Source organism: Aulonocara sp. 'chitande type north' Nkhata Bay, linkage group LG13, assembly GCF_057382095.1.
Source record: "Aulonocara sp. 'chitande type north' Nkhata Bay isolate Kocher_YH1m ecotype deep benthic linkage group LG13, A_spYH_male_GT1.1, whole genome shotgun sequence".
NCBI classification, from domain to species: domain Eukaryota; kingdom Metazoa; phylum Chordata; class Actinopteri; order Cichliformes; family Cichlidae; genus Aulonocara; species Aulonocara sp. 'chitande type north' Nkhata Bay.
Genome location: NC_141356.1, coordinates 27,988,929 through 28,015,383, shown reverse-complemented (window position 1 = coordinate 28,015,383; position 26,455 = coordinate 27,988,929). Strand labels below are relative to the sequence as shown.

At 39.4% G+C, this 26,455-nt stretch overlaps 2 protein-coding genes across 4 annotated transcripts; both read left to right on the top strand.

Moving 5' to 3' along the window:
* The first annotated feature begins 3,107 nt into the window (after nucleotides 1-3,107).
* On the top strand, nucleotides 3,108-11,187 carry LOC147316287 (inhibitor of nuclear factor kappa-B kinase subunit alpha-like). The gene is made up of 22 exons (XM_086259673.1): nucleotides 3,108-3,403; nucleotides 3,835-3,995; nucleotides 4,086-4,180; nucleotides 4,290-4,407; nucleotides 4,492-4,561; nucleotides 4,636-4,724; nucleotides 4,825-4,914; nucleotides 5,022-5,146; nucleotides 6,411-6,518; nucleotides 6,605-6,740; nucleotides 6,876-7,076; nucleotides 7,467-7,569; nucleotides 7,973-8,096; nucleotides 8,690-8,841; nucleotides 8,940-9,001; nucleotides 9,093-9,202; nucleotides 9,526-9,575; nucleotides 9,822-9,930; nucleotides 10,050-10,197; nucleotides 10,322-10,371; nucleotides 10,599-10,698; nucleotides 10,840-11,187. Exons 2-22 carry the CDS (start codon nucleotides 3,891-3,893, stop codon nucleotides 10,897-10,899), a joined length of 2,205 nt encoding a protein of 734 aa, XP_086115799.1. The 5' UTR covers nucleotides 3,108-3,403; nucleotides 3,835-3,890; the 3' UTR covers nucleotides 10,900-11,187.
* A 4,068-nt stretch (nucleotides 11,188-15,255) lies between these two features.
* On the top strand, nucleotides 15,256-24,432 carry erlin1 (ER lipid raft associated 1). Of its 3 annotated transcripts, none has more exons than XM_086259671.1 (12): nucleotides 15,256-15,315; nucleotides 16,210-16,338; nucleotides 16,542-16,623; nucleotides 18,782-18,828; nucleotides 18,916-18,977; nucleotides 19,087-19,212; nucleotides 19,303-19,376; nucleotides 20,286-20,344; nucleotides 20,511-20,602; nucleotides 20,744-20,833; nucleotides 20,940-21,019; nucleotides 22,156-24,432. In XM_086259671.1, exons 2-12 carry the CDS (start codon nucleotides 16,226-16,228, stop codon nucleotides 22,345-22,347), a joined length of 1,017 nt encoding a protein of 338 aa, XP_086115797.1. In that variant the 5' UTR covers nucleotides 15,256-15,315; nucleotides 16,210-16,225; the 3' UTR covers nucleotides 22,348-24,432. The 3 variants fall into 3 exon arrangements, with proteins under 3 accessions (XP_086115797.1, XP_086115798.1, XP_086115794.1); XM_086259672.1 differs by having other exon boundaries at nucleotides 15,267-15,552; XM_086259668.1 differs by having other exon boundaries at nucleotides 15,267-15,556.
* Nucleotides 24,433-26,455: the final 2,023 nt, after the last annotated feature.

Genomic DNA, 26,455 nt, shown 5'->3' with positions numbered 1-26,455 from the left:
TGAAAAACTGACTGTACAGCCTTTTATATTCTTTTTCCTTGCTGCATTAATTTATAATCTCTGCTGAAGAATGATAAATTTAAAAACAAAACATTTTTACCAGTTCTTTTTTTATAGACTTTTATATCTTTATTACTAAAAACAAAAAACCCAAACAACCTCCCACCCCTCACAAATTGCACCTATGTTTGCTTGTAAAAAAGAAAAGAAAAGCAGCAGCTGTTAAAGTTCTCATTGTTTCTGCGCACTAACAGCCTCATACTATTTCCTGTACAACAATAGCCATTGTTATGAATTTTATTTGGAAATTTCTTGACTGAACAAATTACCTCATTTGATGCTTGTGTTAGTCACGCTTCCTCTTTGATGATGATGATGATGATAGCAAAATTTTGCACTTTGTGCAAAATGTTTGGGACTCATGTCCAGCACAATGAAACGGTAAGCCAAGACATTACTGCCTCTGAAAGGAGATATGCAATAAAAGCCTAATTTAACTAACACAGCCAGGTGTTCAGCCAAAAGGGGAACTACATGTTAAAATTACCCAATCCTGGGAAACCCAGGATAGTTGTGGCTGGAGTCAGCTGCAACCCGAAGTGTTGATTTTGTCATTTTGACTCCAGGAGTTTCGTTTTTATGCCTTTGATTTACTCTTGCACAGTTCTTTTGGACTGTTAATCTTTTAATTATTACTACTGAGCTACAATGGTAAGAGGTAATGCTACTGTAAATAAAGGGTGGGTCTTCTTTTAGTACAAAAATGCAGTACTGAATTGTTTTACTTAAATAAAATAACATTTCTTTGAATTTTCTTTCATTTCCAATTATTGAGTAGCTTAAAGTAAGTTTTTATCTATGCTTTTCCCACACACTAGTCTTTATATGACACGCCAACATGACGTATTCTTCTTTAGCTTTCATGTCATATCCTGTTGGTTTTCTAGCTTATACACTTTTAGACCAATGGGAACCATGATAAACATCTGTGTGAATAAAGTGGAAGAGGTGATAATGACACACACCTTCACAGAACAAAAGTAGATTCATATTTTTTCCATCTTGTACCATATTTGAATAGAGTAACTTTGCAGAAATGCATGCACTTCTGACTGAATGATCTTTAAATAATCAGAATTCATATCTGAGTTTTGTACTTTTTAATTTTAGAAGTTAATTATTATTTTTATTTTTCTCTTTTTTTTTGCATTTCAATATAGATTCTTTTAAAGAGGAATAGCTTTATCACACCTCTTACACCATCCTTTAATTTATTGCAAGTCTAGGGCTTAGTTTAAAAAATCCCCTCTCGATCTCCTTTCTTTGGTATGCAGATGACTCACAGATTTACGTGCTACTGAAGCATAATCCATGATTTCTTTGAAGGCCTTACAGGTCTGTCTGGAAGATGGTAAGTCATGGATTCCTTTAAATTTTTTCAACTGAGATTACCAAAACACAGAAGTAATTGCATTGGGTGGTCCTGACCTCAGTTCTTTTACAATTTAGCACACTTTGAGCAAATTTAATCTAATGTTTCACACATTAACAGAGTAATGCTTCTTCCATCCATAGCTACTTGCAGAAGTGAAGCCATTCCTCTGTTTCAGAGTCTTTGAGAGAGCTATCCATGCCTTCCTGTTATCCAGACTTGACTAATATAATAATTTTTATTTAGATGTCTTCTGTTTACTGAGGTACTTTCACTTTATGTTTCCTTCCTTAAATTCTGTCATTTTTTCACATCATTTTAAGTTATTTGATTCATTTAGATGTGTAACACTTTGATCAACAGCTGTTCTCTTTCTCTCTTCTATGTAAATATATTTGACTTGACTTAAAATAAAACATGAATAGTGGATTAATGAGAAATTTGTGTCACCTGTGTTCTCAGGTTCTCTGTATTCAATCACGAATTACTCACTTCTGCTTTTCAGGGAAATTATTATAAGAAAGGTTTTGAGAATTTCAAAAGTAAACAGTTTTGAAAGAGACCTGCACGCAATCACATACTTTGATTAATGAAATCTGTCTGGTTTTTAAAACCCGACAGCAAATGCAACAACAGAAAAGACAGCTGCAGGAAGGAGTATCAACACTGCTTTGTCATTACATCAGCTTGTAATCACATTTTGAATGGTGCAATCACATTGCCTCATTTATTGTACTTCTTCTTTGAGCTCATGTTACAAGAAATGATGAAATTGTAATTTATCCCAGACAATACAATTTTTAATTAATTTATTACATCATCTGCTCTAGGTATTTATGCTATTTCTTATTTTGTCCTCTTATCACCAATAGAGTTTTAGACTAATAACTCTTTGGGAATCCGTGATTTTATGCCCATCAAACTGGGTTATCTTTGGTATTTTTTGTATAATCACCTAAATAAATGGGAGCTAAATATGTGTTTATGTGACAGGCCGTTAGTAACAAAGAGCCCGAAGAGAGAATCTAAAATTGCTTGGTAGGTTGTGGTAAAGTTGCCTTTTACATTTAGCCACAACACTGATTCATCACTTCAGTTAGTGTTTTTATGCTTGAATGATTCATAAGTCAGTGTTAAGTGACCTGTAAAAGATTCCACTGAAAACGGTCAGGCACAGGAAGTAGACTGAAAATGAGTCAAAAGTAGTCAGTAATCTCCAGATAAAAACTTTAAAAGACCCTCAAAAACTCTAAGAACTACTACTCATGATCACTTTTAAAATTAAAATAACCTCTGTCTCCTTGGAAGTAAAATATTAGGCAGTGAGGGGTGGCCGAGACTTCTGCACAGTGCTGTATATAAATTCCTATTGTCTTTCAGCTTGTGCAGTGTACCGGTTGACTGTAGCTGTAGACATTGCACCACCTAGTGAGGAAATGAAGACATTACTATTTTTTAAAAGAAAAACATTTATTCTTGGTAAGAAATTGGTACAGCTTTTGTCGTTAAGCAAACAACCCAGATCATCATATATATATATTGATATATAATTTTGTGAAATTAAAAGAAAAACGTGACCCATTATTCACTGAGTTGCTTGGAAATCCCCCATCAAGTGGACAGACCTAAACCCCCATGTGTTCTGGGCCTGCCTGCTACGCATGCGCAGAAACTACGCCTGCCTGTCAGAGAGAGTGTACTTTCACTTTACATCGAAGTCGAGCTGTTTTTCAGTCGTTGTTGCCTGCCGGCCAAAACTACAGAAAGAACTACCACGCAAACTTCATCATTGAAGCCCTGTTTGATGGTCCAGTAGGGTAAAAGTGAATTTTCGCGGGCTGAGTCGGTGTATTTTAAACACTACATAGGAAAACGACCCGTAAACAACACTTAAAGCTAACTGAAGCAACAATGCTCTGACACATACAAAGTAAGCTAACTCTCCTCTGCCGACTCTGAGCTTCTGCACAGGTAAGTTGATTACATTTGTGAAGCAGGTTATGCTTTTAATTTAAAAGAATGTACAACTAGTCAAGTTATCTCTGAGTTGTCAGACTGGCACTAAATCGTTACAACCGTCCCACAACAACAAATGACCAAAACAGATAGTTAGCTACAGTATTATAAAGCCTTAGTTACTGTAATTACAGCAGGAATAAAACATAAAAAATAAACCAACAACTACATAAGAAGCAATTAGCTTCAAGTGTAGAAGATTATATAAATTGGTATATGATAACCATGTTAAATGGATTTACTCACCTCTGTTATTCACATAAGAATGAATAGAATAAGAATGCACTATTGCATAAACGCATACTGTACAGAGCACCATACTGCTAACATTACCTGTTAACAGATAAGATGTAAATAATAACCTAAAAACTATTTTTTTCTGATAGCTGAAGGCCCTTACAAACTACCTCTGGTGCCTGGTGATTGCAGCAGATCTGACAGTATGGAGCGGGCTGCACTCAAACAGAGCCAGCCTTGTGGCTCTTGGGAGAGGAAGGAAAGACTTGGGACGGGAGGCTTTGGGCACGTCTACCTATACCAGCACCTTGTAAGTTCTGTCATCCATCTGTACATCTCTGAAAACATGAACCGGGTGTGCCTTTGATTTGTTTTAACTCCCTGTATGTGTTCGCAACAGGAGTCAGGAGAGAAGATTGCTGTGAAACTTTGCAGACTGGAGCTGAACTCTAAGAACAAAGACCGCTGGACGAGAGAGATTCAGATCATGAAGAAGTGAGCAGTAATTGTCTGTTTGAACAGACAGGGTGTTATTTGAACTTATTTCACTGTACATTGTGTTGTTTTCTACTGTGACAGCGAGTTTGGTGCTCTTTATGTGCAGGCTGAATCACGTGAACGTTGTTCAGGCCAGAGATGTTCCAGCAGAGTTGAGCTCCATTGCGATAAATGATCTACCACTGCTAGCCATGGAGTATTGCTCAAAAGGAGACCTACGCAAGGTAGCACATGGATATTTAATAAAAACCCTAAACACTTTTTTATCTTTTAAAGTATCCAAGTAACCAATATAATTCTTTATTCAGGTGCTGAATAAACCAGAAAATTGTTGTGGCCTAAAGGAGAGTGAAGTCCTTGCACTGCTCAGTGACATTGGTAATATTTTTAATCAGTTTTACATTATTTAAAAAAGTCATACATATTGATGCATAATCTGTACAATTTTACAGGTTCTGGTATTCAATATCTCCATGAAAATAAGGTCATTCACAGAGACCTAAAGCCAGAGAACATAGTTTTGCAAGAGATTGATGGGAAGGTAAACTAGCTTTTCTTTTGTACATGCACGCACAAGTTTTGAATACACATAATATGACTTTGTATTCCTTGCTTTCATTATGGAAATATGTTTCCTCCAGCACGTGCATAAAATCATTGATCTTGGTTATGCAAAAGACTTAGATCAGGGCAGTCTTTGTACATCCTTTGTTGGAACTCTCCAATATCTGGTAAGTGTTGTTTCACAAATATATTCCTTTGCTGTCAATGTGTTTTTAATATACGGTATGTTAAAAATCAGACCCTGTTATTATTAACTTGTCTGTCTGTATGCCAGGCCCCAGAGCTGTTTGAGAACAAGCCTTACACTGTAACGGTGGACTACTGGAGCTTTGGAACAGTAATCTTTGAATGCACTTGTGGCTTTCGCCCCTTTCTTCACCACATGCAGCCTGTACAATGGTGAGTCAACATAGCAATGATGCATGAATACTCGGGAATCTGGGCGTTAGTGAACTTCCAAATTAGTAAGGCCATTAACGTCTCTATAATGTGAGAGTTTATTATTCCTCTCCTTATTTTTGTCATATAAATACTGTTACAATGGTAGATTGGTAGAAAACCTCAAGGTACTCTTGCCTCTGTATGATGTCAGAAAGAGGGAATATCCATAATATGTTCATCCTGGGCACATAACTCTGGCTGTGAACACTGAATTCTGTGCCACGAAGCTCCTGGGGCACAGTTTTTGTGTTGATTTTATCATTAACTGCAGGTTTACAACTCTGCAGTTAATGATTCAGCAGAGTGCTGGCAATTATCCGCCCCAGCACTTGGTGACCACTCTATAACTTTACATGGTTTGCCACTGTGTGGCTGAGTTGGTGCTGTTCCCAAACACTTCCGCTAATCTTGAAAGAAAATTCACAAACTCACTTGTTGTAATGGTGGATGACAACAGCTTTAACAGAGCCACATTCAAAATTCAGCAAGCTGATTAGAGAAATCCAGTCTTTCACAAATGTTCGTAAAGGCAGATTGCAAGGCTAGATACTCGATTTTCTTTACACCGATGGCAATGAGACTGAAAGAATCTGAAAAGATTAAGAGATGTGACCCAATACGATATAATGAATATTTTGAACTGAATCATGCAAAACTACCCCAGTAGAATCTAGGAATAAAAATATGGGGCTAGAAATCGAAACATCACTGGTAAACGTTCTGATTTTGACACCTCTACGCAGCTGATGTGCTACGTAAATACAAATAAAGCCTCTTAGTAAGGTGTCGTTCCATCACTTGCTGACACAGCAGCTAAAATGTGCAATGTTTACTCAAGTCTCTGTGACTCCACTGGAGGAGTGGTGCACCATTCATTCAGAAGATATTCACTCATTTTGTGTTTTTGTTATGGTGGTGTATACTGCTGTCTACCATGTATCACTAAAATGTCCCTTAAAATTGGGTCAAAAATGCCAGAACATATGATTCATATCATTTGTATCATCCTCATGGATGAATTATCTGCCTTTATTGTGTTTCTACTGGGGCTTTATGACAAATTTAGGGCTCCCTATCTGGATTTTTACCTTAATTACTGTTATTTATCCTCTTCATAGATAGAAAAAACACCTGTGTAATGTGAAGACCTGTTAATAAAAGTAGAAGTAATGTAAAGAGAGAGCATGGGCTTTGTTTTTAACGTGTTTTCCTGCTTTGGTAGGACAAGCAAAGTCAAGAACAAAGGTCCCAAAGACATCATGGCAGTAGAAGATATGAATGGAGAAGTCAGATTTTCTACACATCTTCCATATCCCAACAATCTCAGCAGGTAGACTTAAAAAGACACTTTTTGTACCCAACAGTTGAGCTTCTTTCATTATAAGTAGCATCTGACCTCTCTGAGTTTGTTTCAAGGCCGCTGCTGGAACCAGTCGAGTCTCTTCTCCAAATGTTGTTATTGTGGGACCCTGCGATGCGTGGTGGCGGCCTGGATCCTGGCGCAAACAAGCCGTACTTCTACACAGCTCTGCAGAATATTCTCAACATGAAGGTTAATATTTTGAACCTTGCTAGACTCACTTAAACCAGGTTATATGGAATGCTTTTGTGGTTTTATACATGTGACCGGACTGAGAAAGGATAGCAAGCAAAAGAAGCCTGTCATTCTGCATATTTATTTCTTCAGATCATTCATGTGTTGGATATGACCTCAGCCCAGCTGCATTCAGTGGTTTTGGGTGCTGAGGATAGTTTACACTCCCTGCAGCTTAGCCTGCAGACGCAGACTCAGAGTCACATCCCCCCGCTGAGTCAGGAGCTGCTGTTGGAGACGGGAATCTCCCTTGACCCTCGAAGACCGCTCGCGCACTGTCTGCCAGATGGACTGGTATGTGACACATAAAAACAAATATGAAATGTGAAACAGGTGCAGACCTGTGACCTACTTTTTTTTCATCTTAAACATTTTGGTTGTTTTGAAATATTGGGGTTTTTCCAGAGTTAAACTGCTTTGTTGTTGTCATGTTTTAACAGTGTGGTAAATTTAACTGGAATCGACTGTTTCCAGCTGAATCCAGCAAAGGGCGAAGTAAAAATTAAGCAAGTCAGATTAGTCAGTTATTACTGACAATGCTGAATATATAGGAATGACTTGTTTCCAGTCTCTGGAATAATCCAGCAGGAGAGTGTTTGTTATTACCGATGATTATTAGTTAAACATTAAACATTGCTTAAACACATGATTATACCCAGAACAATATTCATTCTCTGCTTTCAGCGTGGCTGGGACACCTTTATAGTCTACCTGTTTGATAAGAGCCTAACCAAGTACTCTGGACCGCTGACTGCCAGACCTTTGCCAGACAGTGTCAACTTTATTGGTGAGCTATAAAACTGTATATTGAGCTCGTAAACATTACTCAGCAGATCTTTGGAGATTGTCTTTTAGCCTTGGAAGATAGTGACTAAGAAAATTGTGAGTGGTTACATGAAGCCATTTATTTAACTTTTAAAAGTCTCAGATCCATGAATATCCCTCAGCTGTCTTAAACATCTAGTTAAATTAGTATATCTTTATGAGGTTCTTAACTGATGGAGATCTTACATAATGTTTACATAAAGGTTAATTACAGGAAGTGAACAAACCTAGGTGGCAGTGTGCATAATTATAATGAGATTTGGGTCTTTGTGAATGCTTTTTAGAAGCATGAAGCAAAATTGTTTCAATGTGGTGTCTAAATCAATGTGGTATTAACTAACTTTGTGTACTCTCTATGGTCTCAGTGAGGGAGACTAAGACACAGCTGCCACTGTCTGCTCTTAGAAAGGTGTGGGGTGAAGCGGTCAGCTACATCTGTGGACTGAAAGAGGATTACAATCGCCTATACCAAGGGCAGAGGGCTGCTATGTGAGTACATAAAACACCACGCATAAAAAATGCACTACTTCAAGAAATTACCTGAACATTTGATAATCAGTAAATAAGTCAAATCAGTAAAACACAAAGTGGGTTACATCAGTTTGTCCAGTTGGGAAGCACACTGGACAAACTGTGAATCTGTGAACCTGTTTCACCTGCTTTGGTGCAAATAAAAGTGACAACAGGAGCGCTAAAAAGACAGAAAAAGATAATCCCAAAAAGTTTAGCAGGTGGTGGCCAAAGACCATTGCTTTCTCCTTATCCCTCCTGACTGAGCTTTGCATTTTGCAAGTGCACTTGTCATTGATATTAGCGTCAGCAAACCAAGAGATACCACGAGATATTGAGAACAATGAGCGCTGGAGAGGGCCTTAGAAGAACCTGATCTCATCTCAAGAGAACAGGGCACCACTTTTATTTGCACCAAAGCAGGTGAAATAGATTTGCAATGCTTTATGTTTCATTCCTTAAGTTTAACTGACTTTGTGTAATACTGTGATGAAGGAGTGATCCCTTAATTGTCTTTTGGAGCAGTGTGCATTCAGGTACTCAAACGTTTTAACATGTATGTGTCTACGTAGGCTGAGTTTGCTACGCTTCAACACCAACTTAACGCGCTACAAGAACATGCTGTTCTCCCAGTCGCAGCAGCTCCAAGCCAAACTGTCTTTCTTTAAGACGAGCATCCAGCATGACCTTGAGCAGTACACCAAGCAGAGCAAGGCTGGGATCTGTGAGTGGATGCTACTGTCCTGTTACAACACTGTTAACTCATTACTGAAGTCTTAACTTGACTATATCTTATTGTTGTGCTGTTGTTGTTATCTGAAGCTTCGGAAAAAATGCTGAAGAAATGGCATGAAAATGAAGAGAAAGCTGATGAATTTACAAAGGTGAGGCGGTTTTAAATTCAGTAATTCTTCACAAACTTTCTTTAAAGTTTAAAGACAGCTAAGAGTGTTTTGGTTTGGTTTTTTTCTGCAGGTTGCAGATGTGGGGTATCTGGATGAAGAGATAGTGGCTCTACATTCGGAGATTGTGGAGCTCCAAAGGAGTCCTTTTGCTAGGAGACAAGGGGATGTGATGGAGCAGCTGTGAGTATATCTGTGATACAAACTTATACTATAGCCCTCTCTTGTAACACCATAGTAAAAGTCCAGTGTAAGAACTGGATTATATTTTAAGGGAGGCTTATGTACTGTATAATTTACTTTATTGCTTATACTACTCTTTAGAAATCCCTATTAGACTAAAAATAAAAATGGAAAATGGTCTTAATTGTCCACATTAGCTTCACGTAAACATCAGAATACTTTTCAGAGGGATTTTATCATACATGATTATTTGGAGAGAAATGTAAGCATATCCTTTAAAAATAACTGCCGTATGCATGTGTTTATTCTGTCTACTTGTTTAGTGAGCAAAAGGCTATTGAACTCTACAAGCAACTTAAGGCTAAATGCAAAAGTAAGTACAAGTCATTCCAAAAATAAAATAGCAGAGATGCTTTTTGCCAATTAGAGTGCAGGTAATTCTGATAAAGCTTCTAATAAACAAGTTACAAACTGTGCAAAAGGTCTTGTTGATCAAATGTATCATTTTGGTCCCAAAAGATTTTTCAAATTTTTTTAGATTAAAAAACAGAAGTTATGGTAGTTGTGTAGTATATCCAAATATTTTATGTACATGATTGTGTAAGTGTGTCTTCTGCAGCCTCTGACCCTCCACATGGCTACAGTGACAGTTCAGACATGGTAAAGACCATTCTTCAGACAGTTCAGAACCAGGACAGAGTGCTGAAAGACATGTACACCCACCTGAGGCAAGTTTAATTTTAACAGACACACACAAACATGTCTAGTTTAGCCCACCTAAGGCACAATTTTACAGTTCCCTGTGGGCCACGTGTGATTTTTTTTCCATCTTTCTCTTTCTCTGTAGCACAATTCTGGTGTGTAAGCAGCGCATCATGGATTTGTTCCCTAAACTGGAGAAGGCGTTAAAAAACATAACAACTGCAGAAACAGTAGTGATGCAGATGCAAGTGTCGAGACAGAGAGAGTTCTGGTACCTTCTCAAGATTGCCTGTGTAAGCATTTAATAGTTGGCACAGCAGAAAATATTCTTGGGGATGAGCAGTGTTTAGGGAACATAAAGGTTTGAATATAGTCAAATGAGACTGTTGCTAATACAGGGTGTGATTGTGTTTTCAGGCCCAGAGCAGTTCTCCATCTCCTTCACTTACACAGCCTTCCACTGACAGGTGAGATCAGTTTAATATCTGAAAAATACTACTGAAGTTAACAGCTACAATAATCTGTCACACTGTTTTGAGATTATCTCCCAAATGTAAGGATTTTATGTGTAGTTTAGAAGATGAATCTTTGCACAAAACCACCACTAGAGGTCACTCTTTGGTCTTTAAAATCTCAGTTTGTAGGGGGAAAAAAAAGACTCCCAACCCTCCTTATAGTCTGTTTTTTCTTTCAGTGAAACAGTTCATCATTTACTTGATGAAAATCAACGTTATCTGAGTCAGCTAACGTCTTTGCTGCAAGACGCCACCCAAGAGATGGAGCACAGTATTATGGTATGGCAGAGATGTGTTTTTATGTTCTGCTCATGTATATCAGCAAATTACCAAGTTGTTTTTTATTAGAGCACTAATTAACAGCTAATTATTGGAGACTGGCACAAAAGTACTGAGCGAATATGTTGCTTCTCTGTGCAGGATCAGGATTGGAGCTGGACTCAGTATGGAGCAATGAAAGTGAAGCCTCAGACGCTCTAGAAACTCACCAGATATCACACACTTTAAAAAGTGCTCTATCAGAGTCACACTATGTGAAAGCTTTGTTATTCCTCACAGTGTCCTTTACATTTATGTAATGCTGTTGACTAGAATGTATGAAACAGCACGATGTGGTAAGCTACAGACAATTTAATTTGAAGTATATTTTTGAATGTTAAAAAATATTTCCAGCTGTAGATACAAGATATTTATTTTACTGGCAATACTGACTAAAGGTAAAAACTGCTGCTGTGCATGATTGAATGTGAATAAATTTCTAGAAACTTATAGTACATGTACAAGGTTTTGAATTTGTTCAATGTTTAGTTTCTATCTGCACGGGTGAAACTTTTTTACATTCACGCAGTGGAGCACACACAAAATGCAGGTTTAAAATTCTCCTGGGATTTGCTGAAATCCAAACTGCAAGAATGCAGAAAAGTCTAATGTAAAATATGATGCAAAACCAGACAATAGTCTACGATACTGTATTTGTACTGACAGTAAAGGGAAATAGGAACAAAACCTGTGATATGCCAAATTACACAATAATTGGGCCTTGCAATAATTTGAAGAAAACAGTAAATATCAGATGATCGCCTGTGAGTTAGCGCTTTGGCAATAGTCGGAAGGAAAAACTCCCTTTTAACATGAAAAAGCTTGGCTGTGTGTCGCAACCAGTTTGGGGTGAGGGGACAAACGTAGGACAAAGGCATGCAGTGGAAGAGAGACAGAGATGAATTATAACTAATACTCAAAAGGAAAGTGGTGTATAAACACGCAGGAAGAGAAAAGACGTGTGTGAAGAAGAAACACTGTGCATCATGAGAGCCCCTAGCAGCCTAGGTCTATTGCAGTGTAACTAAGGGAGGATTCACCTGATCCAGACCTAACTATATGCTTTATCAAAAAGCAAGTTTTAAGCCTAAGTGTAAAAGTAGAGAGGGTATCTGTCTCCTGAATCCAAACTAGGTGGTGGTTCCACAGAAGAAGGGCCTGAAAGCTGAAGACTCTGTCACCAATTCTACTTTTAAAGACTCTGGTAACCATAAGCAAGCCCGCAGTCTAAGCACAAATAACTCTAATGGGGTGATAGAGTACTATAAGGCCATTAAGATAAGATAGGGAATGATTATTCAAGACCTTGGTGAGAAAGACTTTAAGTTTATCCTGCTTTTAACAGAAGATAAGCCAATATAGAATAAAAATGCTCTCTCTAGTCCTTGATCATCTGAAGGCTTTTCAGTGAATTTTTCACACATTCTGATAATAACGAACTACATTAGTACAACGTACGAAGAGGACTCTCCATGTACATGAACAAACTGGGTTCTATTACACAACTGCAGCGCAGTACCTTTAATACCCACAGGGTGCGCTAAAGGTCTTATGGAGTGATAAAATGGTAAATGGTAAATGGCCTGCATTTGTATAGCGCTTTTCTAGTCCCTAAGGACCCCAAAGCGCTTCACACTACATTCAGTCATTCACACACACATTCACACACTGGCGATGGCAAGCTACATTGTAGCCACAGCTGCCCTGGGGCGCACTGACAGAGGCGAGGCTGCCGGACACTGGCGCCACCGGGCCCTCTGACCACCACCAGTAGGCAAACATGGGGTTAGTATCTTGCCCAAGGATATTTGGCATGCAGCCAGGAGGCAGCCTGGGATCGAACCACCGACCTTCTGATCAGGTGCTCTGCCACCTGAGCTACAGCCACCCCATGATAAATGGAAATTTCAAATTTTTGGTTAAAATTGTTGTCAATATATAGAGAGAGCCACAACAGTGAGTGCTCACAGCCATCTGTAAAAGACCACAAAGGATATATCATGGTTTAGGGGACAATCCCACAACCTTTACCATTATGGAAGCAGTGTGGGATTATCTTGACAGAGAGCAAATGCAGAACAAAAGCCAGCCAGTATCAAAAGAAGATATTTGAATATGTTTTTATAGTATTCATACCAAAAATGATGAATGCAGATGCTTCACTGGCTGATGAGCTGAACACGTTTTATGCTCGCTTCGACGCCGCAGCAATTAAAACAACAAACGGCTGCGCGCGCTCGGAGTGCACCAGTGAAGAAAATGCATTCGTCATCACAGAGCATGCCGTGAGGAACACCTTCAGGAGGGTGAACACCAGGAAGGCAGCAGGACCAGATGCAATCCCTGGCCGGGTCCTTAGAGCCTGCGCTGATCAACTAGCACCGGTGTTCACGGAGATCTTCAACCTCTCCCTGGCCCAAGCTGTGGTTCCCACGTGCTTCAAACAGTCCATTATTGTCCCTGTTCCAAAGAAACAACAGCCCGCTTGCCACAATGACTACCGTCCAGTAGCACTGACTTCAATTGTGATGAAGTGTTTTGAAAGACTGATGAGAGATCACATCACTTCTTCACTTCCTCCCACCATCGACTCACTTCAGTTTGCTTACCGGACTAATCGTTCCACAGACGATGCCATATCTCACCTGCTCCACACATCCCTGAGTCACCTGGACACTGGCAGAGGGAATTATGTTAGGATGCTGTTCGTGGACTACAGTTCAGCATTCAACACAATAATTCCCTCTAAGCTTTTCACCAAGTTGACGGATCTAGGACTCAGCTCATCACTGTGTCAGTGGATCCTCAACTTCCTCACAGACAGACCCCAATCAGTGAGGGTGGGAAAACAAGTCTCCCCCTCCATCTCACTCAGCACTGGAGTGCCTCAGGGCTGTGTTTTAAGCCCCCTGCTGTACTCACTGTACACTTATGACTGTGTAGCCACATCCGACACCACCTCCTTTGTAAAGTTTGCTGACGACACTGTTGTTGTGGGCCTGATCTCCGACAACATCGAGACGGCCTACCTGGAGGAGATTAGGAACCTGGAGACCTGGTGCCAGGAGAATAACCTCCTCCTAAACATCAGCAAGACTAAGGAGCTGATCGTGGACTTCACTACAAAGCAGGCAAGGAATTACAAACCCCTCATCATCAGTGGCACGCCAGTAGAGAGAGTGGACAGTTTCCAATACCTGGGTGTCCACATCACTCAGGACCTGTCATGGTCCTGTCACATCAACACCCTGGTTAAGAAAGCCCGTCAGCGTCTCTTCTTCCTCAGAAGACTTAGAGACTTCCATCTGCCACTGAAGGTGCTCAAGAACTTCTACTCCTGCACCATCGAGAGCGTCCTGACGGCAAACATCTGCACCTGGTTTGGGAACAGCACCAAGCAGGACAGACGAGATCTGCAAAGGGTGGTGCGCTCAGCCGAACGCATCATTCAATCAGAGCTCCCTGACCTGCTGTCCATCTACACCAGGGGTGCTCAATCCCAGTCCTCGAGAGCTACTGTCCTGCAGCTTTTAGATGCATCCCTACTCCAACACAGCTGAATCAAATGTTTGATCACCTCTTCAGCATGCCATCAAGTTTGGAGAAGGCCTGATAACAAGCCATTCGTTTGATTCAGCTGTGTCGGAACAAGGATGCATCTAAAAGCTGCAGGACAGTAGCTCTCGAGGACTGGGATTGAGCACCCCTGATCTACACCAAGCGGTGCAAGTCCAAAGCTAGGAAGATTATGATGGACCTCTCCCATCCCAACAATGGACTCTTCTCACTGTTGAGGTCTGGGAAGCGCTTCCGCTCCCTTAAGGCCAAAACAGAGAGAATGAGGAGGAGCTTCTTCCCCCAGGCTATTCGGGGCCTGAACCAGGTGTAGGACTGGACTCTCCCAAACACGTCGCTATAAGACTGGACTCTCACACACGTCACCACACGCACCACCACACATTTCCTATAATCCTATAATTCCTATAATTTATAATCCTTATCTTTATAATCTCTTCTGCTATTTGCACATTCTTTACTGTAAATTCCTAAGTTAATTTGTAAATTTTTGTAGTAAACTGTAAATTGTAAATATTGTAAAACTTTTCTTCTGTCATTTAATGGTCGGGCATTGTACAGCTACAAGCATTTCACCCCCATGTCATACTGTGTATGGTTGTGTGTGTGTGACAAATAAAATTTGAATTTGAATTTGAATTTGAAAAAAATGAAGTGAAAAGAACTTCCTTAGTCCACTGGTTTTTCTGGACATCTGTCAAAGACTGGCGATTGTTTTATAATATTGGTTTTGTAAAACATTGATATCCATACTGATATCTTCTTGCGAAGCCATTTGGGTCTTATATATCTGTATAAATAAAAAGGTTTTATCAAGATTTTAAATAAAATAAATCGTTTGACAAATTCCACCCATTTACAATGTCACTTCTTTTATTTCCAACAGTCCTGAAGGCAGCATAATGCAGCGAGTCAAAGCAAGATTGAAACCTGTGGGAGGCGGGGAAATGGGGGTGGGACGTTGAATGCTAAGATCAGAAGGGGACACGGTTTGCTACAGCGGTAATTTTACATATTATAAGCCTGTGGTTTACAGTACGTACTGAAACATTATTTGGTCGTAGTGCAGGACGATTTAAAAGCTTTGCTTCACGCTAGTAGCCTAGCAAGCTTACATTAGCATTAAGCTACACTGAAACAGTGCTTCACTTCCGATCCCACCCAGTGAGAGCTAGCCAGCCAGCTAGCTAGCTAGCTAATCCAACCCAGCCAGCTAGGGTAAACGTTACCAACCGAGTGGTGGGTAAGCCTGTGTTTTCTTTTTCAGAATGTATTTGTTTTAATGTTATAGCTACATCAAAGGACCTGTAGCTTTGAAGCACATATGTTGCTTCATAAGTTGGATGAGGAGTCACTTGCTTGTTACCCTTCTCAAGTCTTTCTGTCAGCTAATCGTGCCTGTCACCGTTAGATGTTTAAACTAAATACACGTGAAGTGTACTTTAACTAAGCGAAGTCGTTAATTGTCACCAATAGTGTTGCTATATGATATGCATCGATTGCTGTTAAGGCAGCTATCATAGGCATAAAGGTTTCCATGTTTGACCTGGGTGCACCTGTGTTAATAGCTGACCGTCTCACTGGTGAATATAAAAGGCGTATTTATGAGAGTGTGTGTAACGATTTACTTAAACTCTTACTTTCATTACAATGGGGTGAAAAACTGGGTGCACGGAGCAGAAAAGCTAAGCCATATAGTGTGTTGACCATAGACTTACTGGATGTAAAGAGGCAGGTTTTATGGCACAGCCCATGCATTACTGATGGTTCACCTAAGAGTCTTGACTGCATGTATTGCTGTTAATAGTTACAGTTTCCACCTGATCACAGACGTGACAGTGCCCTGAGGACTTAGTGTTGTATAAATATTTCAGTATTTTCCTTTTCTGTCTGCAGGTGAGTGCTAGCAAGGATGACGATGCCGCATGTAGGGGCAGTATTTGCAGCAATAACAGGAGTGATGGCCATCATGTTGCACTCCTCTATTCACAAGATAGAAGAAGGACACCTCGCTGTGTACTACAGGTACATCAGGCCTGACTCATCACACCTGTTTCTAATGAAAATGACACCTGTACTAAGAATGTGGGAGTGCTATTTGTAAGCACCCTGTTTCAAATGATGGTTATAAAGTTATATGTCCTCTTCTTTTTTCCACTCTCATTAAATATAATCAAAAGAAAATCAGATGTTCTGAACTCTGTCCAAATAATTTGTATTTGTTTCAGAGGTGGGGCATTGCTGACTACTCCCAATGGTCCTGGATATCACATTATGCTGCCTTTCATTACCACCTACAGAGCAGTGCAGGTAAGCCTCTCTTTCCAGGCTTGAAACATGGCCTTTGAGCAAAGGCATGTGTAATGTAAGATTCAAACAGGAGGTGCCTGCGCTTTAAAACTAGAGTGGGATCTTCTATAAATAAGTCAGCTACAGCATGCAAACAGTTGTTATTCAACCGTGGCTGCAGGGGCTCTGTTTTACAACAAGTAAATGGAGCATTTACATGCCAATACATATATAGTTGTGGGCAGAAGTTTGCATACGCTTATCATTGACATGAAAGTCATGGCAATTTTAGGTTTTTCATTGATTTCTTTGAGGTGTTATTTTTCTGGGGTAGAATGATTGTGCAGCCTACATCTTTAATGCCTTTAAGAAACAAGAATTGGTTGCACAGGTTTGAATTTATTTAGGATTTTCTCAAATCCACACTGTGTTGCAATTAAACATAGAGGTGCAAATATATACATACAAACCCTCTAATACTTATTTAAATGTCTCTTTACAAGTTCTGGCACAATTCTGTCTGGGTATTTGGCCACCGTTAATGGCAGAATTGGTAGAGTTCATTTAAATTGGTTGTTTTCTTGGTACAGACCAGGCTTTTAAGCATCATAGTTCACAAATTTTCATTTGTGCTTTGGGAGGGCAATTCCAGAAACTTGATGTTAGCCTGGTTTATCCATTCGAAAATCAGTTTTGATATATTTTTGGGATCATTGTCCTGCTGGTACACCCAACTGTGTCCAAGTTTTAACCGTCTAGCTGTTAATTGTAAGTGAAGTTGAAGATTTTGGAAATGGTCCTCATGCGCTGTTATTTCATCCAATTTGTGCAATGTACCAGTACCTCTGGCAGCAAAACAGCCTCAGACCATGCTACAGCCAACACCATGCTTAACAGCTGTTATAGTGTTCTTAGGTTTGAAAGCCTTACTCCTCCAAGCATAAGTCTTGTCATTGTGGAAAAATAGCTCAATCTTTCTGTCATCTGACATAAAACCTTTCTCCAGAAGGCATTTGGCTCGTCATTGTTGGCAGCTGCAAAGTTAAGCTGGTTGGTTGGTTTTGAAACACAGGTTTCTTTCTTGGTTGCATGTTCTTAGTGTAGGGTGATATAAAACTCCCTTTACTGTGGACAGAGATGTCGATGTTCCAATAGATCATGGCAGGCTTGAGCTTTAGTGGTTCCTGGCTTGTTCCTGAACATTCTAACAAACATCCTCTCATTTGAGGGTGGTAGTTTGGGTCTTGTTCCAGACCTTGGCAACATATCCAGGTAACTTGAAGAATTATGGCTGTTTTGGAAAACTACTGTTACAGTTAACGAACGTTTACAATCAGAATTGTAAAAGAGTATCATAGTAATATAGTAGAATATGCTTTACACATTGTATGCATTCAGCTTGTATTAACTTGAAACAACCATGCACTTCTTTATGTAATCTTGTATAGCTCCTAAATTATATAATGTAGTATAAAGTAGCATTGCACTCAATTTCAAATCTTAATAATACACTCACAGGCCATTTTAATAGGTACCTTGCTAGTACCAGATTGGACCCAGTTTTGCCTTCAGATCTGCTTCTCTGAAGCAAGTGCTGGAAACATTCCTCAGAGATTTTGTTTCATGATGGCATCAGACATTTGCTGCACATTTGTTGGCTACGCATCAATTATATAAATCTCTCACTCAACCACATTCCAAATGTGCTCCTTTGGACTGATATCTGGTGTCTGTGGAGGCGACTTGAGTACAGTGAACTGATTGTTATGTTTAAGAAACCAGTTTGAGATGATTTGACCTTTATGACATGTTGTGTTATTCTGCTGTAAGCAGCCATCAAAAGATCATACAGAGATGACATTTAAGGCTGTGGCATTTGAATGATGAAGAACTCCTGCAAATCAGAAAAGATAGGGGGTGCTTGGAGTCGTATGGCCATAAGCATGAAATAAGCAGGATGGATCCATGATTTCAATTTTTGTGATCATGTGCAAATTGTAGTCCTTTATTCCCAATTTTGATGCTCAGTTTGAACTTCAGCTATGTTTAATAGCAGTTGAACCTGTTGTACCCTGGATTTTATATGCTCAGTTTTAACAAAAAGGAAAACACACAGGTCACTTATACTGATAACTATGTCACAATATTTTCAATGTTTTTTTTTTTTTTTTTTTTTCAGACTACACTCCAAACAGATGAGATCAAGAATGTGCCTTGTGGAACAAGGTGTGACTGAACTTCCTAATTCAGCTGTTAATAAAGTCATTCCCACATTAATATATATTTACCTGAAATGTTTTTTTTTCTTCACAGTGGAGGTGTGATGATCTATTTTGACAGGATAGAAGTTGTGAACATGCTCGTCCCCTCAGCAGGTGCAGCTTGTTTTTGTGAATTTCTTTCACTGCAAAACTTCCTTATTTTGTTGACTTATTAACCCTGTTGGCATCAAAGTAATTGTTGCTTTTGTTCTGCTATATTCAGTGGTGGACATTGTGAGGAACTACACCGCAGATTACGACAAAACTCTAATTTTCAACAAAATTCACCATGAACTCAACCAGTTCTGCAGCGTGCACACACTACAGGAGGTTTACATTGAGTTGTTTGGTTAGTACGTTTTGGTTGCATTTTACTACAATCCTGAAATTCCTGAAATTGGATCATACATTAGAACTTTTTCTTTTATTTTGTTTGCAGACATCATAGATGAGAATCTGAAGACGGCATTACAGAAAGATCTGAATGTTATGGCACCTGGACTTACAATACAGGTACCTAAACACACACATAACCTGCACATTTTCAGTGACATTTTAGGGATGATAAAATCAGCTAGTTGGTTTTGTGCTGTGACACATCCAGAACTCAGATTCCACCTTCCCTCATTCCCTCGCTCTGTCCCTTTTACAAAGACTTTAAGGTAACACTCAGTACTTAGAAGTCTATATTGTACATAGTTTAACATTTCCAGCTGAAATAGAGAATGTTTAGTGGGAAAAAGGTGAGATCGCACATGGATCATGGAGCTGGTAAATAACACACAGTTTCATACCAGCTAGATTTGGGCACTAGCAGCAAATGTACAGAGAGTAGAGATTAACAGTCAGTCCTTCGTACTGCCTACTAGTACACTAATAGTGTTGTTTTTGTTTGTTTTTTTCCTCTTCCTCGTTGGCAGTTGATCACCAAATAGCCCAAACTTATTGCACGTTTTCTTCCGCACTAACCTGTGTTAATACAGTTAAAAATGCTCCCTTTGAGGTGAGGTAAAACAGAAGTCAGATTAAACTGTTGTTTACTGCATTACCTATTAGCTTCTTGCAGGAACTATAAATTCATTTTAAGCCGCGGGGTAAACCAGGTTACTGTCTGTTAGTGTTTGTTTAATGACCCCTGCTCATGGGCCAGGACCATTAGTGCACAGCTAGGAAGAAACAGATGTTAGTGTGTCACCCAAACAACCCCTCCCCCCAAACCCACACACACAATAAATAAAAATGAAAATATAAAAAAATAAATGACATTTGCTCACCAGTTGGAGGGGAGGAGTCAAAGTCTGAATAGATACTAGTAGGCCAATCTATCTGTTTCATGTGTCTTTTTATTTTTGTGAGCAATTTTCCCTCACTGTTTCCCTCTTTTTTTCTTTTTTTCTTTTTTTTTTACTGTTTCCGATAAAGGCAGTTCGTGTTACCAAACCAAAGATCCCTGAGTCTATCAGGAGGAACTTTGAACTTATGTGAGTTTGTACAATTGAAGTTACCAGCATAGACTTTGTACATGGTTTAGTTTCTGTGATTTCCTCACTCAATTCATGCAAGACCACATGGAAAGCAAAATATTTGCAAGAACCTCATTTCTGTCTATCCTTGTGTGTCTGTCTGTGTGTGTTTGTGTATGTGCAGGGAAGCAGAAAAGACTCGTTTGCTAATAACAGCTCAGACTCAGAAGGTGGTGGAAAAGGAAGCTGAGACTGAAAGGAAGAAAGCCATTATTGGTAAATGCGCTGTTTTACTGTAAAGCAGGCAGTTCCCTTTTTATTTGCATGACCATCCGTGCAATTTTAGCATTTTGCCTCTCAAAGTTATTCATGCGAAACCCCACTGCCAACCTCAGCCTTCTCTTTTCTGTCACACAGAGGCTCAGAAAGTGGCTCAGGTGGCAGAGATCCAGTTCCAGCAGAAGGTGATGGAGAAGGAGACAGAGAAGAAGATCTCTGAAATAGAGGGTCTGCCTGAAATCCTTTGGTTCCTTTCTGTGTCATGAATCTGTGTGTTCCTGAGTTGTGGTGTGCTGGTTTATTTGTCTCATTCAATAGTGCTTCTTTGTTTCAGATGCTGCCTTCCTGGCCAGAGAGAAAGCTAAGGCTGATGCAGAATTTTACACTGCTGCCAAGTTTGCTGAAGCAAACAGGGTAAAAAGACCCAAACAGTTTAAACACTTTGTTGTTAACATCAGATGCAGTCATCACAGATCGTATAGTTTTAAAACAGTAACACTCTGCTGAGAGGTGTTTTTGCAGTGGCTATAGTAATAAAAAAAATCCCTAATGTAAAAGAGAATAAGGCTTGATTTAGACTTCTTTGTAGAGCCCATGATGTAACCTATGTAGGTGGCTGACGTTGTTGACGCATTTATGCTTGTGCTGGTCCAATATGTGTTAATTACCTTGTGGTTGTGTCCTGATGCGGTGTCAGCTGATAGAAACAGTTGAAATGCTGGGGCTTTTTTCCTCCCTGGTCCCTGCTCTTTGTACTGGTCTGTTTTGTTTTTGTTTGTTTGTTTTTTAACGGCAAACATATTTGTCCCTGAAGTTTTTCTACTTCTCTGTGCATACATTCACGTCAGTTCTGATCATTACAACAGTCTGCATCCAGAAATTTGTTGACGTTTGTGAGTTCTTATATTGATGCTATGATTATCATTCCTTATTTTGAGATGATGATCCATATTTTCTCAATGATAAATTTAAAAACTGCGGTGGAAAAAGTAGCCAGAAATTCACAGGAGGACTCCATTGTACTGAACAGACCATTTACAATAGTTGCGGGCTGCGTCGACTGCGTGTGTAGCTAAACTCCCAGGGACGTGCACGTTAGATTACGGCATAGGTTATGGCGTAGATTTCCAGCAGTTGTAGTAACATAGTTTTAGTTTATGTTTATTTGTAGGTTTATACGGCAAACGCATGGATCCACACAAACCTGCTGTAATGATCTTAATAACCTCACTTCACCTGACCTAAACAGAATCAACTTTAAATAGATGCAGACTTTCGACAAACTCTACCAAACTGGGTAATTGCAGAAAGATGTCACAAACCATTAATTACCGTCCTCCTGACAAGAGTCAGGTCTTGAAGCAGCTCCACTTGATCAGAGTTAATTTAATTGCTCATCACTGAAGTTGGTCCAGCTGCAATGTTGCATTTATTTTTAGCCATGTAGCTGTATATAGTCACATTAAGATAAAGTGTTATCACAAACAGCAATGTGATCCAGCACTAATTGAATCCTCACACTCTTCTGTCTCTCTTCTAAATCCCTACAGCTGAAGTTGACACCTGAATACATGGAGCTGATGAAGTACCAGGCCATAGCAGCTAACAGTAAGATCTACTTTGGCCAGGACATCCCGAACATGTTTGTAGAGGGGGGCAACGGTCCACCAAAGTCTCCGCGCTCCCCTTCATTACCGAATGCTGAATCAGACTTCTTTAAAGTGAAGCCTGATGGACAGTGAGTCCACAGCTCTGCCTCTGCACAGGACAGGAGAGCTTGATGAGGAATTGTCTTGTCACTGGGGCGTAGAGCGCTGAACTGAAGATGATGATGATGGGTGGGGTAGCTTTTCAGCTAGTTTGGTGAACCGCACGCTTCAGTCTTAAATCTAAATGGCAAAAAAAGAGTGGGAGAGGGTTTAAGGTGGAAGGAAAGTGAGATGGGAGAATGTGACAGATGAAAAGGATTTTTTTTTTTTTTTTTTGTTTTGGAGGGTTTTCAGCCTTCCACATTTTTAAAAAGACGAGCTTTAGAAATGAGATTGATGCCATAGTTAAAAAACAAGCATAAACATGCTAATGCCTGAGAAGGTGACGGCAACTAGTCGCCCTAATTTACATGTGCTTGCAATCAGTGCGGTGTTTAACTTTTGCTTTTGGGGCTGCATTCATTTTTCGTTTTTCTTTTGTTATCTTTTTTTGTTATTGATTTTTTGGATGCAAGGTCAATGATTTGTGATGAGCTATTGATTTTTGAGAGTTATGTGGCTTGGCTGCACTGGAATCTGACAGGTGACACTAATTAAAAGCTGGGTGGACAATGTATGTGCGTGTGATGGGGGTCAAGTCATCTCTGTGCCAACCTCACTTGCACTGACTTACTAAGGTGGCTGTTCTTTTAAGAGTATAAGGGCCCGTTTAAGCTGCTGGTGGATGAACTTGAACACTTGATGGGTTATATACAGAAGTGAGTGTGTTATAAATGTCCAGTTGAGTGAAATTATACAGATATTAGCTGTGGAGGGGTATCAGATTGGAAATGTAGTTTATTATTTAGTGTAGTATTCTGTTATTAGTTGTTTTTTGGACCTCCTGTGACACAGACTCTGAAGCAAATGAGAGGGGGGAAAATGGAAGAAAGATCTGGCGTTGCTTAAAGATTTAGTCTAATACAAATTGAGGATGATTAACAGCTGATTGTTGTAACAGCGAGCACTGCAGGAAGTAGAGATTATCATTAAAGAAGTCAGCGCATGTTTCTTTCTTCAGATTGGTTTCCAGAGCCGTGCATGTTGAAATTATGAGTTTTGGATGGTTCAGATAGAGCCTGCAACCAACTCTGTTGTTATGCAGTGTCTTCATAAGTGGTTAAATGTAAACTCTCAGGACATGTATTAAATATTAATAAGACAGCTGTTTAATGTTCACTCTCCAAACAACAATTAATTCAGATTTTCACCATGAAGAAAGCTGCGGTTTGAGAGGAAAATGGAAAAGCACCACCTTTTCAGCTAGGTGTCTGTCTGGAACAATGCCAATTTAAGAGCATGCAGGGCGACTGAAATAGGAATAATATTTAAAACGAAATCGACATTTCATTGTCAATGTTTACATTTTTTATGGTGATTCATAACTAAGCGGACTACAGGATCTTCTGTCATTTCTCACCGAGATAATTGAAGTACCACAGAGCTTCCTATGACGACAGAAACTCTGAGAGGATCCACGTAACCTCCAATCAGTTTTTGACAGCACGAGTTCTACTCAAAAACAAGTTGGTCTGTTTAGAGATGAATGTTGCTTTGGCTTAAGAAAAGATACGGGTTGGTGCTAGTTTTAATGTGTGTGTACATTTTGATTCTGTTCTGCTTTGTGTTTTAGAAACATGGAAATACAATTGAGATAACGAGCCTTAAATAATATAATGGTTTACCCCAGACTTAAAGGTTCAGCGATTCTTACAGGCTAAAAGGCTCCTCATAGACTTTGAAGATGTGCCGTTCTGTACGGATCGTCGCTCTCGCTTTGAAAGACTCAACAGGCAGTGAACACTACGAGTGTTTTGAAGACGCCGCGCTGTTTCTGTGACCTCCATTTGGCAGTTTAACGCTGCACCTCGCAATTGCTTTGGTGGTGGGTTCAAATAAAAGATGCAAAAGAGGGGGATGAATCACTCACAAAAATAATTTTTGTCGTTTTTTTTTTTTTTTGTACAATCTGTGAAATTTAAACATTGTTTCCTTGTTTTAAAAGGTTTATATGCAAAAATGTTTTCAAGTTTTGACAATGTTCTTATGTAACAAATAAAACCTATTTTGATACCTCTCTTCTCTTTGCATTGATGTGTGGGCATTGTTGTGCATTCGAATGCCACAAGGAGGAGAACTTGTGCCATGGTAGATGAGTCACTTGGTTTGAATACTAGCAGTGGCAGACTTGATCAAAAGAAAGAAGGAAAATATTTTATGAATAAATGGATGGATAAAGACCCCAGGGACCCATTGAATATGTGTCAGTTTGTACATTTCCAAAAGTTATGTATGTATAGAAGTAAAATCAATCATGAGCTTGTACAAAGTTTAGAAACACCTTTATTTTATGTGCTAAGTTATAGAAGGAAACTCAAATTTCCCATACTATTTTGTGACACAAAACTACACATGCACACTAAAATATATTTGCATCTTAACTGCAGCACAAGTGCCTCAAATCTCACTGTTGTTGTATTTATGTCCTTTTTCCAATGTTTTCAACAAGTGACATTATACATTATATCTACAGGTTTTCTATATGTTTACAAATTGATAGATATACCAACCCACATTTGAGCCTGTGCATAATTGGCATGATTTATATCCCACCACATATTCTAATAAGAGGAATTTATATGATGTGCGACTGTAGCTTTTTATTTCATTCCAAAGGCTGGGTAGTTGTGGAAAAATGAGCACGACTCAGTGAACACACTGAATATATAAACACGATCCATCACACAGTCCTTGTTGTTCTAACCCACATAATGTGTTGTAAACACTCCAAAAACATCTGTGTGAGTGTGTGTCTGTTGAGTTTGTAAAGTGGTCATCTGAAGAAAATAAAACCCGCTCTTCCCTCAGCACAGCCAGTCAGCTGTTCACAAATGCTTTCCAGGAAGCATTCAAAGTGTGTGTCAGTCCATGTTACCAGATGAAGGATGGCTTCCTCTTGTGACCTCAGCCCTCATGGACCCTGGTATCCTCTCACAGCCAAACCAGTGGTTTCTGGGGGAGGGGTTTAGCTTTTGATTGACCCAGATAAACTTTTTTCCCCCACTTTTGATAAGATTTTAAAGATATATGATCATATTGAGTGTTTTCGGGTTTAAATAAGCTTCACTCCTCATTGATTACAAAGGAAATTTGTTGGGTTTTTTTGTGTTTTGGCCTGTGCTTAGTGTAATGGGTGGTCTTATTACTTTTTGCCATTTGCGCAATTCCAACCAGTTTGAAGTCCTCTCTCTTAGGAAGTGAGGTTATGGTCAGGTTTTTTTCCCTTTCCTGGCTGAACCAGCGCTTTTCCTTTTGTTGCTTTTCATCAGATCCTGGATGATCCATCTTGCCTTGACATCATCCTGGATGTGTCCCCAGATACAGAAAGGTGTGGTCCCTCATCTCTGAGTAAATCTAGTTCCCAAACAGCAGGGTGATAGTCAGTGTGATTCATCAGCGGCAGGCAGCTCCTTTATCAAAAGCAGCTCTGTTCTTCAGTTTTCCCTCACATTCTTATCCACTGTCTGTATTAAAAGGAGTATTAACTTTGCTATTTCCTACCACTTATCACTGTCTGAGTTTCTATGGAGACCCTGGTAATTTCTAAAGTCTGCTATACAATTAGGGCTCTTCTGTGGCTATGAATAGAGCTCTGTTTTGGGAAAATAACCCAAGAGATCATCAGGATTACTGTGTTTAAGACGCCAACATTGCTTGGTAAAACAGGTCTGCTTAATTTGTTTGCTTTTAAATTGTTCAAATAGTTGATTTTTGAGGGAAAAGGAAGGGAGAAATGGAAGCTAAGTAAACACTGTTTTTAATGTTTGCTGCTGCAGCCATCTTAACTCTTACAATCTTCAGTTTTTCAATCTGCTGTCAGGAGTTCCTGAGTTGATATGTCAAGTTATTATCTCAAATTTCAAGTCACTTCTGAGTAAGTTGAAATTTCAAGATGCTAACCCAAAAGTTTGACATGCTTAAAATAAATAAAAATGAATCAGTGGCAGAAAGAAACCTCCACAGGGAGTAAATGTACAAGTACCAGCAAAATAGGAAAACTCAACAAGGAATTAACGACCAGCCATAAAAAGTGCAAGCACGA